Source organism: Phacochoerus africanus, chromosome 4 (genome assembly GCF_016906955.1).
Source record: "Phacochoerus africanus isolate WHEZ1 chromosome 4, ROS_Pafr_v1, whole genome shotgun sequence".
NCBI classification, from domain to species: Eukaryota; Metazoa; Chordata; class Mammalia; order Artiodactyla; family Suidae; genus Phacochoerus; species Phacochoerus africanus.
Window position 1 is genome coordinate 91754043 of NC_062547.1, and position 22787 is coordinate 91776829.

At 39.4% G+C, this 22787-nt stretch overlaps 1 protein-coding gene across 3 annotated transcripts in view; it reads left to right on the plus strand.

The window, feature by feature from the left end:
- VCAN (versican) overlaps positions 1 to 22787 on the plus strand; it is a 110991-nt gene that overhangs the window by 58332 nt on the left and 29872 nt on the right. For 2 of the 3 annotated variants that reach the window (XM_047778229.1, XM_047778230.1), the window contains 3 exons: positions 9676 to 14913; positions 18442 to 18555; positions 19857 to 19970. In XM_047778229.1, coding sequence (XP_047634185.1) covers positions 9676 to 14913; positions 18442 to 18555; positions 19857 to 19970 — 5466 coding nt within the window. The remainder of the gene's footprint in view (positions 1 to 9675; positions 14914 to 18441; positions 18556 to 19856; positions 19971 to 22787) is intronic. The other variant, XM_047778231.1, reaches the window with a different exon arrangement.

The following is a 22787-nucleotide window of genomic DNA, read 5'->3' on the forward strand; positions in this document are numbered from 1 at the left end:
TACCCATTACCCCATCCCCCACCAGATAACTCGAATCTGAATTTCTATTGGTGAGGCTCGGGCATGGGTATTTTTGGTTTCTTTTCTTAAATAGGCTTTGTTTATTTTATTTTTTTTTAATGTTTATTAAAGTATAGTCGATTTATAGTTTTGTGTCAATGTCTGCTATACAGCAAAGTGACCCAGACATATGTATACACACACATTCTTTTTCTCATACTATCTTCCATCATGTTCCATCCCAAGAGATTAGGTATCTCTATTTTTAAATGCATGTGATTTTGATGCCTAGAGAATGTTGAACACTACTGGTAAAATAAAGGCTTTCTGACCTACAGACAGAGATGGAAATGTAGACATTCCTGGGCAAGGGGATGCTTTAAGCCTCTGCATATTTAAACTGTACTTTACCAATTAAGGAGATAAAGAATGTGTTTAAATTAGTCTCCCCTGAGTGAAATGGTGGTCTTTGATCATGTTTTGGGAAGTGTAGTTTTTCTCACAAATGTGAAATGAAACTTGGCATCTGTAAGGAAGAAAATAGAATTAATATTTAATTAATTAATCTTGGTATCATTGAGATATATGTTTTTTAAAGTTTCAGAGTATTTGTAATTGAACCCAAAGTCATAGTGAAGGGTAGAGGATATGTCTTGAATTATCCATAACTGCATGTTTCATTTTGTTGAACCCATATTTTTTCCTTCTCTCTCTCAACATGGACATTAAAAGGAATTAGCTCATGGCTTAAGGATTCTCTTGGCTATACTGCCAAAGTGAATTTGTTCATTACATATTTACATTTGAAAAAAGACAATGATTACCACCCCGAGATAAGCCTATATGGATTCTAGATTTGGAAAGAAAAAGAAAGATAAAAAGAATATCGAGACTGCCTACACATTTAGATTATCTGGACTGGTATAACCATAAAAGTCTTTAATGTTTGAGTTATCTGTATGCTTCTTTAGTTGTATCTAGAATTTAAGCTATTATCACGTACCAAAAACCCCACAATTTTTTGCAGTCCAAAAAATGTACATCTTTCAAAGGAAGTATCAAACTTGTAAATGTAAACTTTTCCATTCTTGGTGATAAATAACTGCATAGACATTCTTCCAACTAAATTCCCAAAGATGGGCTAACTGGCTAGAGTATGAAGAGCATTACATGTTTAAAGGATCCCTTCCCTTTAATTACGGAATATAGAATTTAGTAAGGTGAGTCAAGAATATAAAAACAACTAGGGAAATTATAAATAAGAAACACCATGGAGTTCTTGTTGTGGCTCAGCGGGTTAAGGACCCCACCTTTTCTCTGTGAGGATGTGGGTTCCATCCCTGGCCTTGCTGAGTGGGTTAAGGATCCAATATTGCTGCAAGCTGTGGTGTAGGTCACAGATACAGCTCTGATTTGACCCCGGGCCTGGGAACTTTCATTTGCCACAGGCGCAGCTATAAGAAGAAAAAAAAAAAAAGAACACTATGACATAAGTCCTACGGTATACAATTAAAGATACAACTAGTTTGTGCTAAGGAGTTTTAGTGAAGACAGATTGGAGGATTGGAGGGCTGAGGGCTTTGGCTGGATCATGCAGAGGTGAAGTTCAAAGGAAGGTTTATGAAGCACTCCAAGTGTCGACAGGAGGAATCTTGTTGAACTGAAGTCTGAGATGGGAATGAGGAGGATATTTAGATGGGGGTGTGGAGCCTCTGGTCTCCAACTCAGAGATGCAGAGAATAAGAACAGAGAACGAAAGAAAGAGAATAAATGTGGGGAGCTGTTTGAAACACCCTGTTAAAGAGGTCAGGTAGAAGAGTTGAAAAGAATGGTCTGATTAAAATAAAATGGTGTTTGGTAGTTTAGTTTAGTAGCTATAATTTGGGGGCTTAGAAGTATATATATATATATATATATATATATGTTTATGAGAAGAATTTGTTTTACTTTAGTCAAAGCTTTTTACTTGAAATTTAAATCCTTGATTTTGGGAGTTCCCTGGTGGCATAGCTATTAAGGAGTTGTTGTCATCATTACTTTGGCTCAGGTTCGATCCCTGACCCAGGAACTTCTGCATATTGTGGGCATGGCCAAAAAAAAAAAAAAAATCATTCGGACCTTGGTATTTTTCTGACATTAGGACATCTGGTAATTATCTATGTGCCCGCCTATCTATCTATCTGTCTGTCTATCTATCTATCTATCTATCTATCTATCTATCTTTCTATTGTCTATTTATCTGTGAAAAACTTTGATGATCTTAGAGAACTAACATGAAAAAAATGAGAAAATTACTGCATTCTGGTTGGTTTTTGTTTGTTCTGCTTTCAGGAAAACACTTAAAAACAAAATAACCTAGCCTCTCTTTCATCCAGCTCTTTATCTTTCTGTTCAGAAATGCTTGAAGGGCCCAACATTACTTGATTAAGCTCTCCAGGAAAGCCTCTGCTCTTTAAAAATTGGAAGTTAGGAAGTCCCTGGGGCCTCTTCTGTAAGCGAGAAGAGCCGATGCTCAATGCTATCTCCTTAAGCGCACTTAGCCCCGATGACTGTATCTAAACACACTTTTTCCACTTGAGAGAACAGCATTATTAGAGGATTATCTGAAGTTGGGAAAAGAGATGATTCCCATTTATCATCCTCATAACATGTCTGCCTCAAAAGTGAGGTCATCAGAAACGCTTATATTGTTTATTACCCTTTCCGAGTGTAAAATTCGTGAATTGAGAAATACTGAGCTCCTTGTTCAGCAAGAGGGAGCTGTCAGTGTAAGATAACACGCTTGGGTGGTATACCAAATGAACCTTGGCTGGCAGAGCTAACAGGGAAGTGTGGGTCACAGAATCCAATATTGATCTCCCAGCCTTGATCTCTCATCTCTGGGGGTCGGGGGTTTTGATACAAATATCACAGGATTTTCAATTATTAAGGTAATTAAGGATGCAAAAACAACTGACAAGATTTGAGAAGGATGCTTATATCTTTGGGTTTTTTTGGGGGGGGCCCACTCGTGGCATATGGAGGTTCCAAGGATAGGGGTTTAATCGGAGCTGCCGCTGCCTACACCACAGCTACAGCAAAACCAGATCCAAGCCGCGTCTGCGACCTACACCACAGCTCACAGCAACGCTGGATCCTTAACTCACTGAGCGAGGCCAGGGCTCAAACCCGCAACCTCATGTTTACTAGTCGGATTCATTTCCCCTGAGCCACAACAGGAACTCCCTCCGAATGCTTATGTCTTGATCATTCATGTCAATTTTTTTCAACATCCTGAGTTGGCACCATTTTTTTAGTGTCTCAGATTTAGAATTTGGGATATCTGAGACAATCTAGTTGAAATTCACATTAAGTGGCTTTCTTTGCTTCATAAGGTGCCAGTTAGCCATTTTATTTTAAGAACATTTCAAAAGTGAGTGAAATTGAAGCATTTGTTTGTGTCTGGTTATTGGATTCATCAGTATGTGTCAGAAAACTTTAGTATCTTGGAGAACCTCAGTTTTTCTCTATTTAAATTCTATAAGCATTTCTCACGTACTTCAGTATGACTGTCTATTGTATTTTTAAATAAGGAAACAAAACCTTTTTTGTTGCACATTAAGATGAAATCTGGAGTTCCCATTGTGGCTCAGTGGTTAACAAATCTGACTAGGAACCATGAAGTTGCATGTTCGATCCCTAGGCTTCCTCAGTGGGTTAAGGATCCGGTGTTGCCATGAGCTGTGATGCAGGTCGCAGACGCAGCTCAGATCCCACATTGCTGTGGCTGTGGCATAGGCCAGTAGCTGTAACTCCGATTCGACCCCTGGCCTGGGCACTTCCAAATGCCACAGGTGTGGCCCTAAAAAGCAAAGAAAGACAGAAAGAAAGGTGATCCTAATATATCTCTTCTGAGTAGATTGGTATACGCTTACATTTAATTAAAAGTTCTGGAATTCCCGTCGAGGCGCAGTGGTTAACAAATCCCACTAGGAACCATGAGGTTTTGGGTTCGATCCCTGGCCTTGCTCAGTGGGTTAAGGATCCGGTGTTGCTGTGAGCTGTGGTGTAGGTGACAGACATGGCTCGGATCCTGCGTTGCTGTGGCTCTGGCGTAGCTGGCGGCTACAGCTCCGATTAGACCCCTAGCCTGGGAACCTCCATATGCCAAGGGAATGGCCCTAGAAATAGCAACAATAACAACAACAACAACAAAAAAAAAGACAAAAAAAAAGCTCTTAAACTTAAATTGTAAAAATTCCCTATATGGAACATGAACTTGAGCCAACTGCCTGTGCATCTTAGCAACTGTGTTTTGTGTCTGCCAGCAGTAGGACCCAAAGACTTGTGCTGCGTCTTATCTGCCATGAAGTAGTTAAAAGTACTTGGTGAATAACTCGAGGTCAGCTAGCAGTCAAGCTTTGTGTAAAATACCATTTTTAGAAAATCTATTAACAGTGATACCAGCATATTCAAGTCAAGCTGTTAAAATACATTCATATAAACATAGGAAAGATGATACATACACTGTGTAGCGTTCTGTGGCTTGACTGTTGCAATCCAAATAAAAGTTATATCACCCTTAGAGCAAAATTCTGAAATAGAGCCATCTTTTATAAGGACTTGTTCGTCTAAGAGATGGAAACATTAATTATTCCAATAGGTTGCACCGTTAGTACAAAATAGAGCGGATCACAATTTTGTAATGAAATACCTGATTTCACAATAGCGCAGGTGTCTCCTTGTCACACCCAACAAAGACGTTTTTCTGGTTTGCAGTCATTGTAGCTCTTGAAACTCTCTAACAACATGTGTAGTGGGTGACAAGAAAGGGGGAATGAAGAAGTAATTTCAGAAACTAAATAAACAGAGAGGAGAAAATAGGAATATGGGTGAGATGTAGGTGGCAGTGGCAGGAGAGGATTCAACTGTCCATACCAGGTAGATTTCATGAAATTATAAAAGTATGGAAACAAACTAGCACTCTGAGAATAAAATGGAGATTTATCTGTAGAGGATCTATTGGCAGAGAAAATTAACTTCAAAGCCCTCAGCAATGAGCATTTTCCTCACTCTCAAACCAATGTTAAGAAACCTGAAGAAACCAATTGGAAGTTAACACGACTTATTTCAACAATAAATATTGGTAATTTAATTATGACAATATTCCTTTCAGAAAACGGAAACAATAATTTTAACTCTCATTTTGTGTCATTTTATTTAAGAATTCCCATTTAGTAGAACATTTTTACCCTATATATCCCAAGAGCACTTTTTAAACATACCTTTTCAGTCACTGTTTATGATGATGCACTGATAGTTCTTTGGTCATTGTCAGCTTCAAGTTTCAATGAAAAGCATAAGACGAAATATCTTAAAGTATTTCTGTATTTTCTACTATTCTGAAAGCAAGTCAGATCAGATACTTTGGGAGGCAGGTGGAGGCAGGAATCCTAATTTAAATTTAATGACTGGTACATTTGTAATATGTACACTCAAAAAGTGTCCTTTTAAAATACAGAGAAAAAGTTTAGTAAGGCCATTTCCCTAACCTATTGGCAAGAGCACTTGTTTCAGAGAGAAAGAGAGAGATTTAGAAAATACTCTTGGAGGTGTTGAGTCTCTGTAAAGTTGGTGAACATGTCTGCCATATAGTCTGATAGATAACAGGTACTCAGTAAATTTTGTGCAATTGCTTGGTCCTGGGGACATAACTTGTTTGGTTGGGTACCATGCATGGTTGTGGTGGTGAATTTAATATTATGTGCCCAAACCGGAATGATGCCAAGCCCTGTTTGTGAAGTATATGCAAAGATTACTCTCTGCTGTGTTTGTAGCTGTTGTGATTGAAATATTGTGGTATTTATTTAAGTTAGAAAATGGAACATACTGTATCTATAGTTGAGTCTTTTGGTGAAATAATCTAATATGATGGTCCAAAATGCTAAGGAAGTCCTCTTCAATGTATGAGCAATAAGAAATATTAGCATTCCTTATCCAAGCATAAAAGACTGAAATAATGTTATATTTTGTTCCTTGAACTAAAATTAGAGAATATGAAGTGAATGTCAGAGTCTTCAACTAATGAATTAAGTAGACCTAACGAGTTGATAGTCAATGCAATTATTATTTACATTGTTGACTGACAATTAAGAGTTCTTTGTTTTCTTTCCTCGAAAAACATTTTATTTTACATTATTCATTCTTTTTTAAAACATGTAAATGAGCATCAGAGTGTCAGTTCCTTCGACAGGCTGGCATTTGACACACTGATATGCCTCGCTGTCTTCTCTCTGCTTTTTTCCACCCCACTTATTTTTCGAGCTGTTAACATCATGCTTGATGGACCCTCTATCTATAGTTATTCACTAAGAAGATCATGGGATACGTTTATTTTTAGAAAATAAAGATCAGGAGTTCCCGTTGTGGGGCAGTGGTGAACGAATCTGACTAGGAACCATGAGGTTGCGGGTTCGGTCCCTGCCCTTGCTCAGTGGGTTAACGATCCGGCGTTGCTGTGAGCTGTGGTGTAGGTTGCAGACGCGGCTCGGATCCCGCGTTGCTGTGGCTCTGGCATAGGCCGGTGGCTGCAGCTCCGATTCGACCCCTAGCCTGGGAACCTCCATATGCCGCGGGTGCGGCCCAAGAAATAGCAACAACAACAACAATGACAGAAAATAAAGATCATGGGATATGTTTATATCAGTTTTATTTTTAGAAAATAATTATTTTTAAAAGTAAGGCATTTATTTAGAAATCCACACACATCTACAATAGCATTGTTTATTTTTACCCTATAGAGATTTAGAAATAAGAATGTTTATAAATAAAGAAAAAATTCTTTATTTATCCTTGTGTTTGGTTGGAAAAGCTTGGCTGAATTGTTAGTTTAAACTCTGCTACTTATAAAAAGGTACAAAATGTGTTGGGGATTTTTTTATATGCTCGACATAGACCATGGCTTCTTATTGAAATTCTTTCAGTATTTAAGTGCAAGATGCTGTGAGGATTTAGCATCTGTGTGTGTGTGATACTTCTTAATAGTGAATTCTCATTTTATTTATACTTAATAAAACCCAATGAAAAGGGGTGTGTGTAAAACTACGCTGTAAGAAATTTTAAGATAGGCCTATCTTTGAAGTTCATGTTAAATCCTCCAAAGTTGTAAAGAATAGTGTAACCAAGTCTGGCTTAATTCAAATACATGCAAATAGTATTAACAGTGAGAGACTACTTGATTTGGTGATTATATAAGATTATTGATATGATAGTTCGAGAGATTCATTTGTGCAAAAGGCATTTAAGGTGCATTCTCTCGTGTACCTGTATAAGTATATGCATCTATTCTCTCACGTTCTTTTTTCTTAGTGAAAGGTAGACTTGAACATGGGCCATATTAAAAGGTGTTTATTATCTAAAGATGTTTTCTTTTAAACCACATCACCACTTCAGTGATATAATATTTAACAAACTTACTCTTTTAGTTATCTTTTTATTCCTAAGAAAAGCTAAGGCATTATTCATTTCTTTCAGTTTGACAATTAGGAAGAGTTATAACATCTATGGCAGAAATCATCTGTATTCATTTTATATTTTTGTAATATACTAGAGTTATGCATTGATCTCCCCTCTCTTTATGATATAAATATTTTTCATTTATTTGCATACCTCCACTTCTTTGTTTTCACAAAGAAGACATTCTTGAAAGGCCGAATGTCTGAGGTGGAGATATAAGGGATGAACTATAGTCTGTGAGGGTCAAACAGGGTGGTCTTATAATGAAGGCAGAACAATCCACTCCAGCATAAACAGTATTTTGTGGAGATAGTATGGTGAAGATGTGACAGGATACAGAGAACAAAGTGTTTTCTCTTTTGAATTTATTAGAGTGAAATGGATCAAGGTAAAGACAGTGCTATCTTCCAGCTACACTGAAATCTCGTGGTCTTTGTTTGCAGCAAATTATAGTTAAAAACAGAAGAAACTCCATAGAGTTTTTATTAATAGTTGATATACTTCTGTATTTATGTTGACATAAAAAATACAAACAATACTGTTACCTTTTCAATAGCATTTTTTTTTCTTTTTGGACATTAGTAAATGCTAGATGTGGATGCTTTTGCATGTGGAAAGAAGTGGTTTCTTGCAACAGGAGCCATCTCCCTGCTGATATGAGGTGACTCTGTCATAATTTTTCTCCTGTAAGTTCTCACATTCAGCCTAAGAATGTGCACCATGGGTCAGAGCTAGGTTGAAAGCTAATTCTGTAACAGTATTCCTGAGCCAGAGGGTGAGATACTAGGCACCCTCTGTGCTTCTCTTTGTCTTCTTCCTGGATCAGCACACTCATTGGCTTCTTTTCACATTGCGGTGATACTGTGACCAGGACAGCTGGGTGGCAGGACCTTCTCCTAGGACAGCTGAATTCCACTCCGATAAAAGTGAGGATGGAGAATGTCCTCCTTTCTGGTGTCCAGAGAGGGACCTTTGCTGGTGGATTTGTGAAGGCAGAAAAGCCAGCTGGGCTGAGTAGTTGGTACCCTGTGGCAATCTGCAATCTAGGAAATGCTCTGAGCAGAGGTGTTATTTAAAATGTATTAGTTCAGGGAGTTCCCGTCATGCCCAGTGGAAATGAATCTGATTAGTATCCATGAGGACGCAGGTTCAATCCCTGCCCTCACTCAGTGTGTTAAGGATCAGTTGTTACTGTGAGCTATGGTGTAAGTTACAGATGCGGCTCAGATCTGGCGTTGCTGTGGCTGTGGTGTAGGCTGGCAGCCACAGCTCTGATTTGACCCCTAGCCTGGGAACTTCCATATGCCATGGGTGCAGACCTAAAAAGCAAAAAAAAAAAAAAAAAAAAAGAAAAAATTTCAAATGTTTAGAAGTGACTGGTGAACTTCCTTTGGAGAAAATGTTAATTTAAAAAACAGTAATTGACTCAATCCAGATCATCTCTCATGAAGGGTAAAAGTGTAAAAGTGTAGACGTTTCTTCCTTCCTGATGCTTTTTGTGAACCATCCCTGTACTGAACCCCTACCGCCGCCACCCGCCCCCCCCACCTCCAGCATGTCCTGCCCTTGTGTGTGGGAAGTGGCTGCAGCCTATACAGCTAAGTCTTATCTCACTGTTGCGCCAGGGTGGGGCTGTCATTGACTGTGTAGGGGCAATAAAAGAAATCTCTTAATTTTCTAAAAACAATCTTTTCTAGGACAGATTGTGACAAGAGGTCAGAAAGAATCTCTTCTCATTTCCTTATTGAATAGAGGGTATCTAAGCATCCCCCTACATAAGGAATAACAGTTACTTTTTAGGTATGATCTGGTGAAGTGGTCTTAACTTTAAAATTTTTTTTTCAGTTACACAAAGACGAAATCCTACATCTCACGATTACGTTGTGTGTACATGATTCCTTGTTTTATTTTAAGACTATTGCTTTGTTAAACATGTTGAAGGGCTTTCATAACCTGTGGCTACAATCTTAAATTGGATTTGTTTTTCCCATTGTTAGCATAAAACAGCAAATGTGAAGGATGAGAACCACATGTAGGAGGGTGGTTGCTCTTAATGTGAAAAGATTTGAGTCCTTCTTTGTGTGTTGAGAGTGTGATCATCCAGCCTTGCTGTCGATTTCTTCTGTCATACACTGCCAAATCTTCTATTTAAGTATTGTGAAAACTCTTTGTTTTTTTCAGGTCGAATGAGTGATTTGAGTGTAAGTGGTCATCCAATAGATTCAGACTCTAAAGAAGATGAACCTTGTAGTGAAGAAACAGATCCAGAGCATGATCTAATTGCTGAAATGTTGCCTGAGATCATTGAAATCGGTATATACCACAGTGAGGAAGATGAAGAGGAAGATGAGGAGTGTGCCAATGCCACTGATGTCACGACTACCCCCTCAGTGCAGTACATAAATGGGAAGCAGCTAGTTACCACTGTGCCCAAGGACCCAGAAGCCGCAGAAGCTAGGCGTGGCCAGTTTGAAAGTGTTGCACCTTCTCAAAATTTTTCAGACAGCGGTGAAAGTGATAGTCAGCAGTTTGTAATGGCCAAAACTGGCTTGTCTACTGCCATGCAACCTAATGAATCTAAAGAAACAATGGAATCCCTTGAAATTACATGGAGACCCGAGATTTACCGGGAAACACCAGAACATTTTTCAAGCGGTGAGCCTGATATTTTCCCCACAGCCCCAGTCCACAAGGGAGATGCCACAGAGGGGCCAGAATCAATCACAGAGACAAGCCCTGAACTTGGTGATCTGATGCATGAGCACACTGAGTCTGTACCTCTGCTTCCTGAAGAGTCTTCAGGAGATGCTGCCATTGACCAAGAATCTCAGAAAATAGTCTTTTCAGGGGCTACGGAAGTAACATTTGGTGAAGAGGCAGAAAAAATAATCTCTACCACATATACTCCAAGTACAGTTCCAAGTCCTATATCGGTATATGTTTCAGAGGATGACTCAGTTACCTTGACAGGAAATCCACAGCCTGATGAGCCGATGTCCACGATAGAAAGCTGGGTGGGAATGACCTCTAGACAAGTTGTAGAGTTCTCAGGGAGTCCTTCAATCCCAATTCTAGAAGCCTCTGGGGAAGCAGAAGAAGATAAAGATAAAATGTTTGTCTTGGCCACTGGTTTATCACAGAAAAATACTACCGATGCCCTCGTTACTTCAGACACTAGCAAGATAATGATCACAGAAAGCCTTTTGCATGTTCCTGCAACCACCTTGCATTCAGTTTCTGAACCACCTTCTGCAGTAGTGCCTACCAACTTTGTAAGGGAATCAGACACTTTTGAGGGGGTTTTTAGTACATCTCTTGAGGGGAAGACAAGGGAAGATGAGGAGAAGGGAACTACAGGTACAGCTTCTACAACTGAAGCACATTCACCTACACAGAGATCAGATCAATTAATTTTACCCTCTGAATTAGGAAACCCAAATGAAGCTACATCTGGTGATTCAGCATCTGCTGCCACGAAAAGTTTTACATTCTTGACGACACCCACAGAGTCTGAAACGGAAATGACAAGTTCTACTCTTGTCTTTGCAGAAACAAATGTCTTAGATAATCTAGGGGAGCAGACCACAGAGCCCAGCAGTAGCGGTCAACCTGGGTTTGAGGAAGGGCTGTCCACTATCCCCGGTAGCCCCATCTCTCTCTTTATGGAACAGGGCTCTGGAGAAGCTGCTGATGACCTGGAAACTACCACCGTTTCTTCATTTTCATTCATCGTAGAGCCTGAAATTCAAACCAAAAAGGAAGCAGCTGGCACTTTGTCTCCACATGTGGAAACTGTATTGCCTTTTGAGCCAACTGGACTAGTTTGGAGCACTGCAACGGACACAGAGGTTGCTGAAATTATAAGCCAGACATCCAAGGCAAACTTGATTTCAGAGATCTCAGGAGAACCAAGTCAAGGGGCAGAAATAAAGGTCTTGTCTACAGGTTTTCCTATGGAGGAAGATTTCAGTGGTGACTTGAGTGAATACTCAACAGTATCTCAACCCATAACAAAAGAAGAAACAGTAGGGCTGGAAGGCTCTGGGGATGCAGCATTTAAGGACACCCAGATTTCACCATCCATAATACCTCCTTCAGACCACACTATTCATGTAGCTGACTCAGAAGGACCTGACAGCACCTTGGTCAGCACTTCAGCCTTCCCTTGGGAAGAGTTCACAGCCTCAGCTGAGGGTTCAGGTGAGCAATTGGTTGCAGTAAGCAGCTCTGTTGACCAAGTGTTTCCCAGTGCTGTGGGAAATATCTCTGGTACAGATTCCCCATTTACCGATCAAGGACTGGGAGAAAAAGGTGCTATCAATGAAACTGAAGAAAGAGCCACCATTTGGCCGACAGCAGAAGCCAGATGTACTAAAGCTTCAACAGAAAAAGGGGAAGTGATGGTGGATGGCACAGTTTCAGTGGACTTCCCCCAGACCACGGAGCCAGACAAATTATGGCCCCGGCACGAAGTCAACCCTGTAACTCAAGGAATTGAAAGTAAAATAGTGTCAGAGGAAAAGATTCAAGAACAAGGATCTTTTGAGTCCCCTCAAAGCTCTTTAGCACCAGAACAAACAATTTTCGATTCACAAACCTTTCCTGAAACTCACCTCCGAACCACAGATGATTCTGTACTGACAACAGAGAAAACTTATGGTACTGATGAGGAAATGGAGGAAGGCATTCCTTTAGTTGATGTGTTCACTCCAAATCTAGATTCAAAGGGCTTGGAATTGTATACTGTTCTCCCTGAAGTTACTGAAAAATCCCATTTTTCCTTAGCTACTCCCTCAGTGACTGAATCAGTCCCAGCTGAAAGTGTAATTACAGACTCAACAACCAAAGAGCCAGAAAGTGTAAAACCCATTCCCAAAGTTATGAGACCAGTAATAAAAGAGTCGGATACTGATCTTTTATTCTCTGGACTGGGATCAGGAGAAGAAGTTGTGCCTGCTACAGTATCAGTGAATTTGACTGAAATGGAACAAGTCATTAGCACATTGTCTCCCCAGACTTCTCAAGGGCAAACTTTAGAAACCAGTATCTTAAACGATACAACTGAAGACCATGAGGGAATGGAATATGTGACAAAGGAACTTAGACCACTTGTTTCCAAAACAGACAGCATTTTTGAAGATAGTGAGACAGCATCCGGCACACCCTCACTAGAAATTTTAAGTGACAACAGAACAGAAGGACCCTCAGTGGCACCTCTCACTTTCTCTACACACACTGAACATCCTCAAAATCAGACACACAGTTGGGCAGAAGAAATCCAGACTAGTGGACCACAGCCTATGACGGATCAAGTCTCCAATGAGGATTCTTCAACAGAAGAAATGAAAGAAACCGCAACCCCTTCCACTGATTTTCTGGCTAGAACTTATGGACTTGAAATGGCGAAAGGATTTGTTACATCAACACCAAAACCATCTGACTTGTTTTATGAACATTCTGGAGAAGGATCTGGGGAATTGGATATGGTGGATTTAGTCCACACTTCTGGAACTACTCAGGCAACTAGGCAAGAAAGTGCCACATTTGTTTCTGATAGATCCCTGGACAAACATCCTGAGGTTCCGAGTGCTGAAGCTGTTACTGTTGATGGATTCCCAACAGTTTCAGCGGTGCTGCCTCTTCACTCAGAGCAGAATGAAAGCTCCCCTGATCCAGTTAGCATGCTATCAAGTACCACGTCATATGAGAGGTCCACAGAAGATGCAACAGATAGTGTCCAAGACCATTTTGGGGGATTTGAGGATTCCACCTTAAAACCTGACAGAAGGAAAGCCACTGAAAATATTATCATAGATCTGGACAAAGAGGACAAAGATTTAATATTGACAATTACAGAGAGTACCATGCTTGAAATTCTACCTGAGCTGACATCAGATAAAAATACTATCATAGATATTGATCACACTAAACCTATATATGAAGATATCCTTGGAATGCAGACAGATGGAGATCCCGAGTTATCCTCAGGACCACATGGCAGTAATGAAGACAGTACTCAGGTTCAAGAGAAGTATGAGGCACCTGTTAACCTCTCTTTAGCGGAGGAAAACTTTGAGGCCTCTGGTGATACTCTTCTGGCTAACTACACTCAGGCAACACACAACGAATCAATGACTTCTGAACACACAAGTCACTTAGATCACGTGAGCTCTGTCTTCACAACTGGGATCCCCTTCCTTAGCACAGAAACCGAAGGTGATATCTTGCTTCCCACAGCAACATCCCTGCCCATTCCTAGTAAGTCTGCCACAGTTACTCCAGAGACTGGAGAACCAAAAATTGAAGCCAAATCCCTGGATGACACCTTTGAATCAAGCACTTTGTCTGATGGTCAAGCAATTGCAGACCAGAGTGAAATAATATCCACGGTGGGCCCTTTGGAAAGGACACAAGATGAGGATGAAGAAAAGAAATATGTGGGTCCTTCCTTTCAGCCAGAATTCTCTTCAGGGGCTGAGGAGGCACTGATAAATCCTACCCAGTACGTAAGTGTGGGTACTACTTACCTGATGGCTCAGAGTTTAACAGAGGTACCTGATGGGCTGGAAGGACACAGTCCCCCAGATTCCACTGATCCTTCAGCAGTTTCAGCTTTTGCAAGGCTGTCCTCTCAGACACCACCATCCCCTCCATTCACTGTCTACATAGGCAGCGGAGTCTCTGAATATTCAGAGGGTCCCCAGCCAGGTGTTCTGCCAAGTACGGATGCCAGCACATCTCGAACACCTCCAGGAAGACTTGCGGGTATTGAAACGACTTCCCAACCCTCAAGTGAAGAGTACTTTCATATGACTGAGCTCCCATCCTTATCACCTAACTCAGAATTAGAGCCTTCAGAAGATGAAAGTAAACCTAAATCATTAGAGCAGCTGGAAGCTTCTGCCACAGAACTAATTCCTCAAGAAGAAATTGAGATTCCCCGAGATTCCCCAAACAAAACCAGTGTTCACCTTTCTGGAGAAACAATCAAGGTATTTACCAGTATCAAAACACCTGAGGCTGGGACTGTTGTCACAGCTGCAGGTGAAATTAAGTTAGAAGGTGCTACACTGTGGCCACATTCTACTTCTGCTTCTGTGATTTATGGGGTTGAGGCAGGTGTGGTGCCTCAGCCCAGCCCACAGACTTCTGAGAGGCCCACCATCCCTTCTTCTCTGCAAAGAAATCCTGAAACACAAGCAGCTTTGATCGGAGGGGAGGATTCCACAGTAGCAGCACCAGGACAGCAAGTATCAGCGAGAATTGTTGATTCTAATAATCAGGCAACACTAAGCACCGCAGAGTTAAATACTGAGCTTGCAACACCGACATTTCCCCTTCCGGAAACGTCTAATGAAACCAGTTTCCTGATTGGCATTAATGAAGAGTCAGTGGAAGGCACAGCAATCTATTTACCAGGTAAGGTCACAACATTGATAAATCTGTTTCCAAACTTGGAAACAGTCCCTTGGTCCTAACATATATATGTGTATAGTTTTTATTGTGATGTTCAAATCAGTGAAGATTTTTAAGTTGTCCACATAACAGCAGGATAGGCCATAGTATTGAGTCCATAATGAGATGCAAAGAAGTAAGTATAGACTCTTTGGGAGCTTTAAAGGTATTCTTTGTATTTTTCTGTGTTTAAGAAATAACTTATAGTTGCAACATGGAAATCATGGAAATTGTTAATAGTGTAAAAATTCAGTTTGGTTTTACTCACAACTAAAGTATTGCTTTGCCTTATGTCCTGTTGTTATGCATCTTAGTTTTAAAAACAGGAAAAAAAACTGTATTTTTAAAAATCTCTCATGGATGAGTGCTATTCTGGCAATATCCGAATCTGTCAGGTCTTTAAAATTTGACAGTAGCAAATAACCAAGAAACATTTCACATAGCGTATGCAGTATTGTTTATCAGTTCATATTTTTATGCAATTTCCTTGCCCCAGAAAGTCAATGTAATGTTTCTAACACAGTGGCCTAGCCATAATGAGTATTCATTTGGTATGTATTCGAGCTCTGTCTGTTGAAAGAAGATTTTTTTTTTATAGTGATTGGACAGAAATCATGAATTTGATACAGATTCATATGAACTATCTCATTTAAGCTTCACGAAAAGACTATAACACACATAGTATTAACTCCGTTTAAAAGGGCAGGACATGGAGGTTCAGAGAGCTTCTGCAGTTTGCCCAGGGTTTCAACCACACATATGATGGCAAAAATGGGACTTGAACCCAGGTCAGCCCCAGAAAACCAAAGTATGTGATTTTCTCACTGCTCTTTGATGGTCTCCTATTAATATAGCATAAAATGAATAATTGATATTTAATGATATGTCAACCATAAACCTTGGAATATTTAGTGGTAGAATTTATTTTCCTCCTAATCTTGCCTGATAATGTTGAGAAATTCATTTTGTGTGTGTGCGCACTTTTTAGGGCTGTGTGTGCAGCGTATGGAGTTTCCAAGGCTAGGGGTCTAATCGGAACTACAGCTACTGGCCTACACCATAGCCACAGCAATGCAGGATCCGAGCCGAGTCTGCAGCCTACACTATAGCTCAGGGAAATGCCAGAACCTTAACCCACTGAGCGAGGCCAGGGATTGAACCCACAACCTCATGGTTCCTAGTTGGATTCGTTTCTGCTGTGCCACAACGGGAACTCCGAGAAATTCATTTTAGTAGTGTTTTCCAAGAACATTATTTAAATAACAACGTCAGTGAAGTCTACAAGTAGCTAACGCCACCTCATTGCTACCTAGAAAAATTTAAAAAAAAAAATCAGTATTCTAGGGCTATGTTGATTGAAAATATGTTTTATTTTAATGAATATGTTTTACAGCATGGCTACACGTAAAATTATTCTTCTGGTCTTTTCAACCTTACGTTTTGTGCTACCAATGCTTCAGTTTGTTGTGCTTCAGATAGAGTGAAATAGTCATAAAATGTAACTTTTATAAATGACTTGGAGTATTTCATGAATAAAATTGAGTGAAGGTGGTTGATGGAATCTTTTTTGTTGTCACTCTTTATTTAATCTGTAATGGTAACCTAGTAATCTGGCCAATATTTATTCTTTTGTCATTTAGTTGAAATATACTTCAGGTTAGAGGAAATATGATAGAGAAATCACTGGTAATAGCTATACACAGAGAGAGAGCAAGGTTTGACAAATGAATGAGAAGTATGTACCAGTTATCCACACCAGTGTTTACTTAGAATCAGAGCTTGCGTCTCCATTGCAAAACAAGTCACTTTAGGCCAATTCAGTAAACAGCAGCTCCTACTGGATTACCTGATCTCTCTGTTGAAGAGTCAGCTTTCAGAGATGAATACCAACTGTTCAGGAAAGAACCAAATGCATAAAAATAAAACTGTTCTTCTAATCTAAACTACTTTAAATTCACAGAAGGACCCCCTTTCCTTGCCAAGTCCGTGTCCCATACGCTCGCATGGTGTCTTGTGTCTGTGGTGGGAAGAATGCTGTACTTCACATTTGTGTGGCAATGTCACAGTTTACCAAGCACTTTCACATGAGCGTCATTTAGATTTTGCACTGAAAGCAGCATGCAGATGTGTTGTTGATGAGAGCCTTGTCATCCAGGCAGTGTACTTTAAAGAGCAGAAGAGTGAAATGGCTAAGGAGATTTTAAATATTTTTAGAACTGTAGGAGAAAGAGTGTTAGCAAAATCGGAATCGCTTTTGAAGAAATAATTGTATGCATCCGAATTAACCTAAATCACATCGAACCCACACATGCGAATGTGTATCTATCATGTCTTTCTAGTAGTCCAGAGTTTCCTTAACACTCAGAAAGTGTGACTTTGACTTTCCTGGGTGGGAAAGGTTCAGTTATCTTCTGTAGCAGTATCTGTTTATCTAAATATTCATGTTTCAGAAGTAGATATCTTTTCTTCATGTGCAATTATTTCAGACTTTCAGGACTTAAAATTTGTGAAAATATGGTTTTTATTCCATTTACAACCTATTTCTTTCAATTCTTTTGTAAAACATTTCACTCTTATTTGGATTCTTGAACATTTGAAACAATTCTGGAAAAGTATTCAAATAATATATATAAGCTGTTAGTGTAAATACAATTATCCAGGCAATATTATGGAATAATATATGTGCTTCAAGTAGTGTAAAAGCATTTGCATTTAGAAAATATATACTAAACTGTTTCTCCTCAGAAATTTGTATCTCTGGCCTTTATATTGATCTTCTAGGAGTGTCGATTTTATTTCGTGTTTTAATAAGAAAATTGTTATAAAAATTGGGGGTTTCATTTTAGGTGAGATTTTTGTATTGGGGTTTGTTTTTATACAGTAGAGTTTAATCCATGTGTTGCTTTTCTTCAAGTATAGTTTAAAGGAGTACATTTGGAACGTGTTTTTGGAAAAAGCATATTAATGTAGCAGAAGAGACTTCAGTGCACACTTTCGAAGAAAAAGTTTCTGAGCATTAAGTGGTAAAAGGCAATAATAATTCAAATGATGGTAACAAGCCAATGCTAAAAAGAATGCATGTTCTGTGTATCCAGCCATTTCACATGAACTAACCTCGTTTAAAAGAATACATTTTCCATTCACTGTGCACATACGTGTAATCATTTTGACTAAAATCAATTGCCATTATCATGCCAACTAAATCTGCAGTAGAATATATTAGTTGCCAGATGCCATACAAAATACTGTTTACAAATAATGATGACTGAATCCCAGAAATGAATAGAATGAATAGTGCAATTTGTAACAATTAGTTATAATGCCAAGAAACACTCCAGAGAGTAAAATTAATGTTACTTTTTTATGTGTAGTACCTCTAAATTGCTATGGGAAAGCTTGTGTTATGGTAGCAAGAAGTGGCATTTTATGCTAAAATATGTGGAAACATAGAGATGAGTCTAATTGCTTTTCTTACTTCCCTGAATGTGGTAGGACCCGATCGTTGCAAAACCAACCCGTGCCTTAACGGGGGCACCTGTTACCCTACTGAAACGTCCTATGTGTGCACCTGCGTGCCAGGATACAGTGGCGACCAATGTGAACTTGGTAAGATGCTTCCGCCTGAAAGGCAAGAATACTTTTCCAGAAGATGTACTGGGGGAAATTTTATATTGCTTGAATCAGTCAGAGGGTTTCAGAGAAACCTATGTTTAGGGGAATTATATGTTAAATGAAATTAAAATCATAGCATAATTTAAGTAAGGTCTGGGAAATAGGGAGAAATATTTACTGAATTTTGTTAATATACTCAACTCAGTGACGCTTATGGAGGTCAGCTGTATCTTTTTGTGGTTTCTACTGATAGGCTTTACAAATGTGAAGTTGCATAAATATTGACAAAAAAGTTTAATCTAATCCCCCAAATCTGCGCATCAATAAACCAATTTACATGCAATTTTTTTTTTTTTAAGAAAGCTTTTTAAAAGGTTGTGAGGGGAAAAAAAAAGAGAGTGAGGTTTTGGTTTGGTTTTTGCTTTTGTTTTTGTTTTTGGCCTATGACTGCAGCATGAGAAAGTTCCCAGGCCAGGGCTCAAACCTGTTTACCGCTTAGATTTGACTCCTGCCCGGGGAACTTCTATATGACTTGGGTGTCAAAATTATCTTGATTATGTCTAAAAAGGATGACTGTCAACATGGTGAAGGACAAGAGTGGAGAGGGAGGGACCAGAGGCCATGAGGCCTGTTAGATGTTTTCGTTATGTCACATGTGAGGTCAGCAGAGCCTGAGCAGGATGGGGGTGGGAAGGCTAGGGAGATTTTTTTTTTTAAGGGCTGCGTCTGCTGCATGTGAAAGTTCCCATGCTAAGGGCTGAATGGGAGCTACAGCTGCTGGCCTGTGCCACAGCTACAGCAACACGGATCCAAGCTTCATCTTCAACCTGCACCACAGCTCACGGCAACACCGGATCCTTAACTCACTGAATGAGGACAGGGATCAAACTGCATCCTCATGGACACTAGAGGTTCTTTACCTCTGAGCCACCACGGAAACTCCCTGGGAGATTCTTTATTGGTTTTAGGGATCTTGTAACTCATCTGTTACAAGATAATGGGGATAATGGCCCTACTCTACATGTATTTGGAATTTTCTTAGGGAAGATTTAGCAAATAAAAATATTGGAAGGTTAGTTAATTTTGAATTTTAGATTAAAAAAAGAATTTTTTTTTTTATTATTATGTGCATGCCCTCAAGGTAGCAATGGGACATAATAAAAAAAAAATTTTTTTTTTTTAAATCTAAAATTCAAATTGAACTGGCTACCCTGTATGTTATCTGGCAATCTTACACTAAATAAGATCCCTTGACCTTTTTTGAATGTACTTTTGTGGCCTTTTCCAATTTTCAGATTTTGATGAATGTCACTCTAACCCCTGTCGCAACGGAGCCACATGCGTTGACGGTTTTAATACCTTTAGGTGTCTCTGCCTCCCGAGCTATGTAGGTGCGCTTTGTGAGCAAGGTAAGAGTTCTTACAAAATTTGTATGACAAACAGTATTGATACTTCATGTCAACTGTTACTTCTGAACATCTCTTTGTGATAATGATTTTAATGTTTTTTTTGGTTTGTTTTCAATTTACCACACTGCATATTCTTTTTTGCAGAGGAAATTCACAGATTGCCTAAATACATTAGATTTCCTGATGTGTCCATAGCTCACAACATTTGAACAATGATGTTGATTTGATCATCGTTGTTTTGCTGATAGAATGGAATTGCAGACAGGGCGCACTGAGCCGAATTTAAGGACATTTCTCCACCAAAAGGGACATTATGTATTCTTCCTGGGGACAAACTAGGCATGGACCTTCACCCGTGTAGGGGCTTATACCTAGGAGTGTCAAATTTATTGTTAGTCGACTTTATTTTCTCCTCCTACACATGTAAGACTTAATGGGCTCATTGTTCATAATCATCTCTGGAGAATGACTTAATACAGTTGTGTGAATATGTGAGCCTTGGCTTGGCAAATACTGCAGAAAAGATACTGTGAATCAGGGTTTTTTTTCCCTACCGAAGAAGCATCTACTTTTTCAGAATGAAAGAAAGGCCTAAGTTCACTATGGCTTGCATCCCGTGATCCCTGTAGTTTGCATTTTATAGCCAACCTGAGGGTGTATGTTAGGGGGTTAATGGTAGCATTTCTGAGCCCGTCCATCAGAAACAGCATAGTCAGCACACTCAGTTTTGGAACATCGATTTCCTCTGCTTAAAGTCATATGGCGGTTTGGCTTTGACAAAAGTGCTTAATGCCAAACTTCCATTCCACCAGACAAAACGAAAATGAGTGTCTATTGACTCAGACACATTGGTCTGGCCCCACATTCTGTTTTGCAGCGTTAATCTGCATGTCACCACAATTAAAGCAAAACTAAAATGTGCATGCATTGAACTGCCAATAGAAGGGGATGGGTAATGGTTGGGATTGGAGGGGTGAGATTCTTTCTTCATTCCATAGGATGAGTCTGCTTTGGAATTTTAAAAGATAAATATGATAATTGACCAAAGAGATCCATTATATGATATATGATGTAATATATACATGATAATTGATCAAAGATATTCTGTTGAAAGATGCTATTTGTTGAAGAAAATAGAGTGAGATACTGGAGACATTCCTGTATGTTAAAATGCTTCTGGCTTCCCTTAGTTCCAAGTACAAGGAATGATTCAAAAAATTATTTGTTCAACAAGTGTTTACTGAGCACCTACTGTCTTCTAGGCACTATTCTAGGCCCTGGAAATAGAGCTCTGAACCAAAGTCTCTGAATTGGGTGACTCAGCATAATTCTTGGCAGGGAATAAAAAGAGATACTATTTGTTGGATACTTTTCAATTTACTATATGCTTCCAGGTTTCCAGGTACATCATTTCCTTTGGTTGACACAGTATTTCTATGGGTTAAATGGATCAGAAATTGAGGCTCGGGAAGGAAAAGTGATGTGTTCAGGGTCACATAGCTAGGAAATCAGAGAGTAGGAAAAATGAACCTAAGTGGCCTTGGAAGCAAGCCCAGGTTTTTCTCAAAATCTTCACAGTTCTAAAGTAACTCTTGAAGATAAGCATTTTATGAATCTGATGGATTCAGTGGTAACATCCCTGCAAGGGACTTAACCTTTTCCTTCTCTTTAAAAGAATATTAAAAAGAAAAGATTTTCATTTTTTTCTTTCATTTCTGGTACCACCTAACCTTCAGGTACACGCTATTTTATCTTAAAGCAAAATTAACTTTCATCCAAATTGTTTGCTAAGAAACAGCTCTCCCAGTCTGTTTATCAGATGCAGCTGTGCTCCTGTGATTTATTGCCAGGACACAAAGATTTTTTTCTCCTCCTTTCAGGTTGCCTAAGAACAAATGTTTTCTTCATTAACAGCAGCATTATTGTCTAAACAGTTTTCTCTCCAAATTTTGGTGATGACTGTGTCATTGTTTCTTCAGCTGACCTTTTCTGTTCTCTGCTGTAGTAACTTCCTAGCTCCCAGTGTCTGTGGAGTAGGGGATACATTTGGTGGAATGATGACAGATCTAAAACCTAAAAGGGGGTCTTAGAACATTGGGAAGACAGTTCTATACACACAGTATATACACACAGTATAGAGCTGTGTGTCAAGATACAGCTTGGCAAGATACAGTTTGCCAGCCAGAAGTGTGGAAGTGTTGACTGCTTCCTAAGGCTTGAGAGCTCTATGTCAGAAGTGTTGAAAACATTACCTATATAGCATAATGAGAATAGATTTTTGGTGAAATTGTTTAAAAGTGATAGTTTCAGTCTCTGTGGTCATAAGTGTTGTCATACCCTCCCTCACTGCTCTCCACACACACTGCAAAGCTAAACCTGGGACTTCGTAAGACACTATAGGGTTTTAAAGCATAAGAAGTATTTCGATAGGTAGATGATACTTGAGAAAACATCATCCAAAAGGATTGCCTGTTTTTTTTTTTTCTTTTTTTTTTTTAATTTTATTTACAGCCACACCTGCTGCATATGGAAGTTCCCAGGCTAGGGGCTGAATCAGAACCACGGCGCCAGCCTACGCCCAAGTAGCCAAAATATGCTTCCTTCTTGGGCGCTGAGTGCTACTCTTCTACCAAACCACCTAGCTGTGTCCTGGGTCCTTTCCTGGGAGATTTGGTTTCCAAACAACTCTGTAATACAACTCAAAACTTCCGGTGCACATCATTTAAATCAATTAGTCAGCTGGCTCTAACTAAACAACAGGCCTGATAGACTAAACTGAAATAAAGACTGCTTTCAGAGATAAGCTGCATCTGTTGT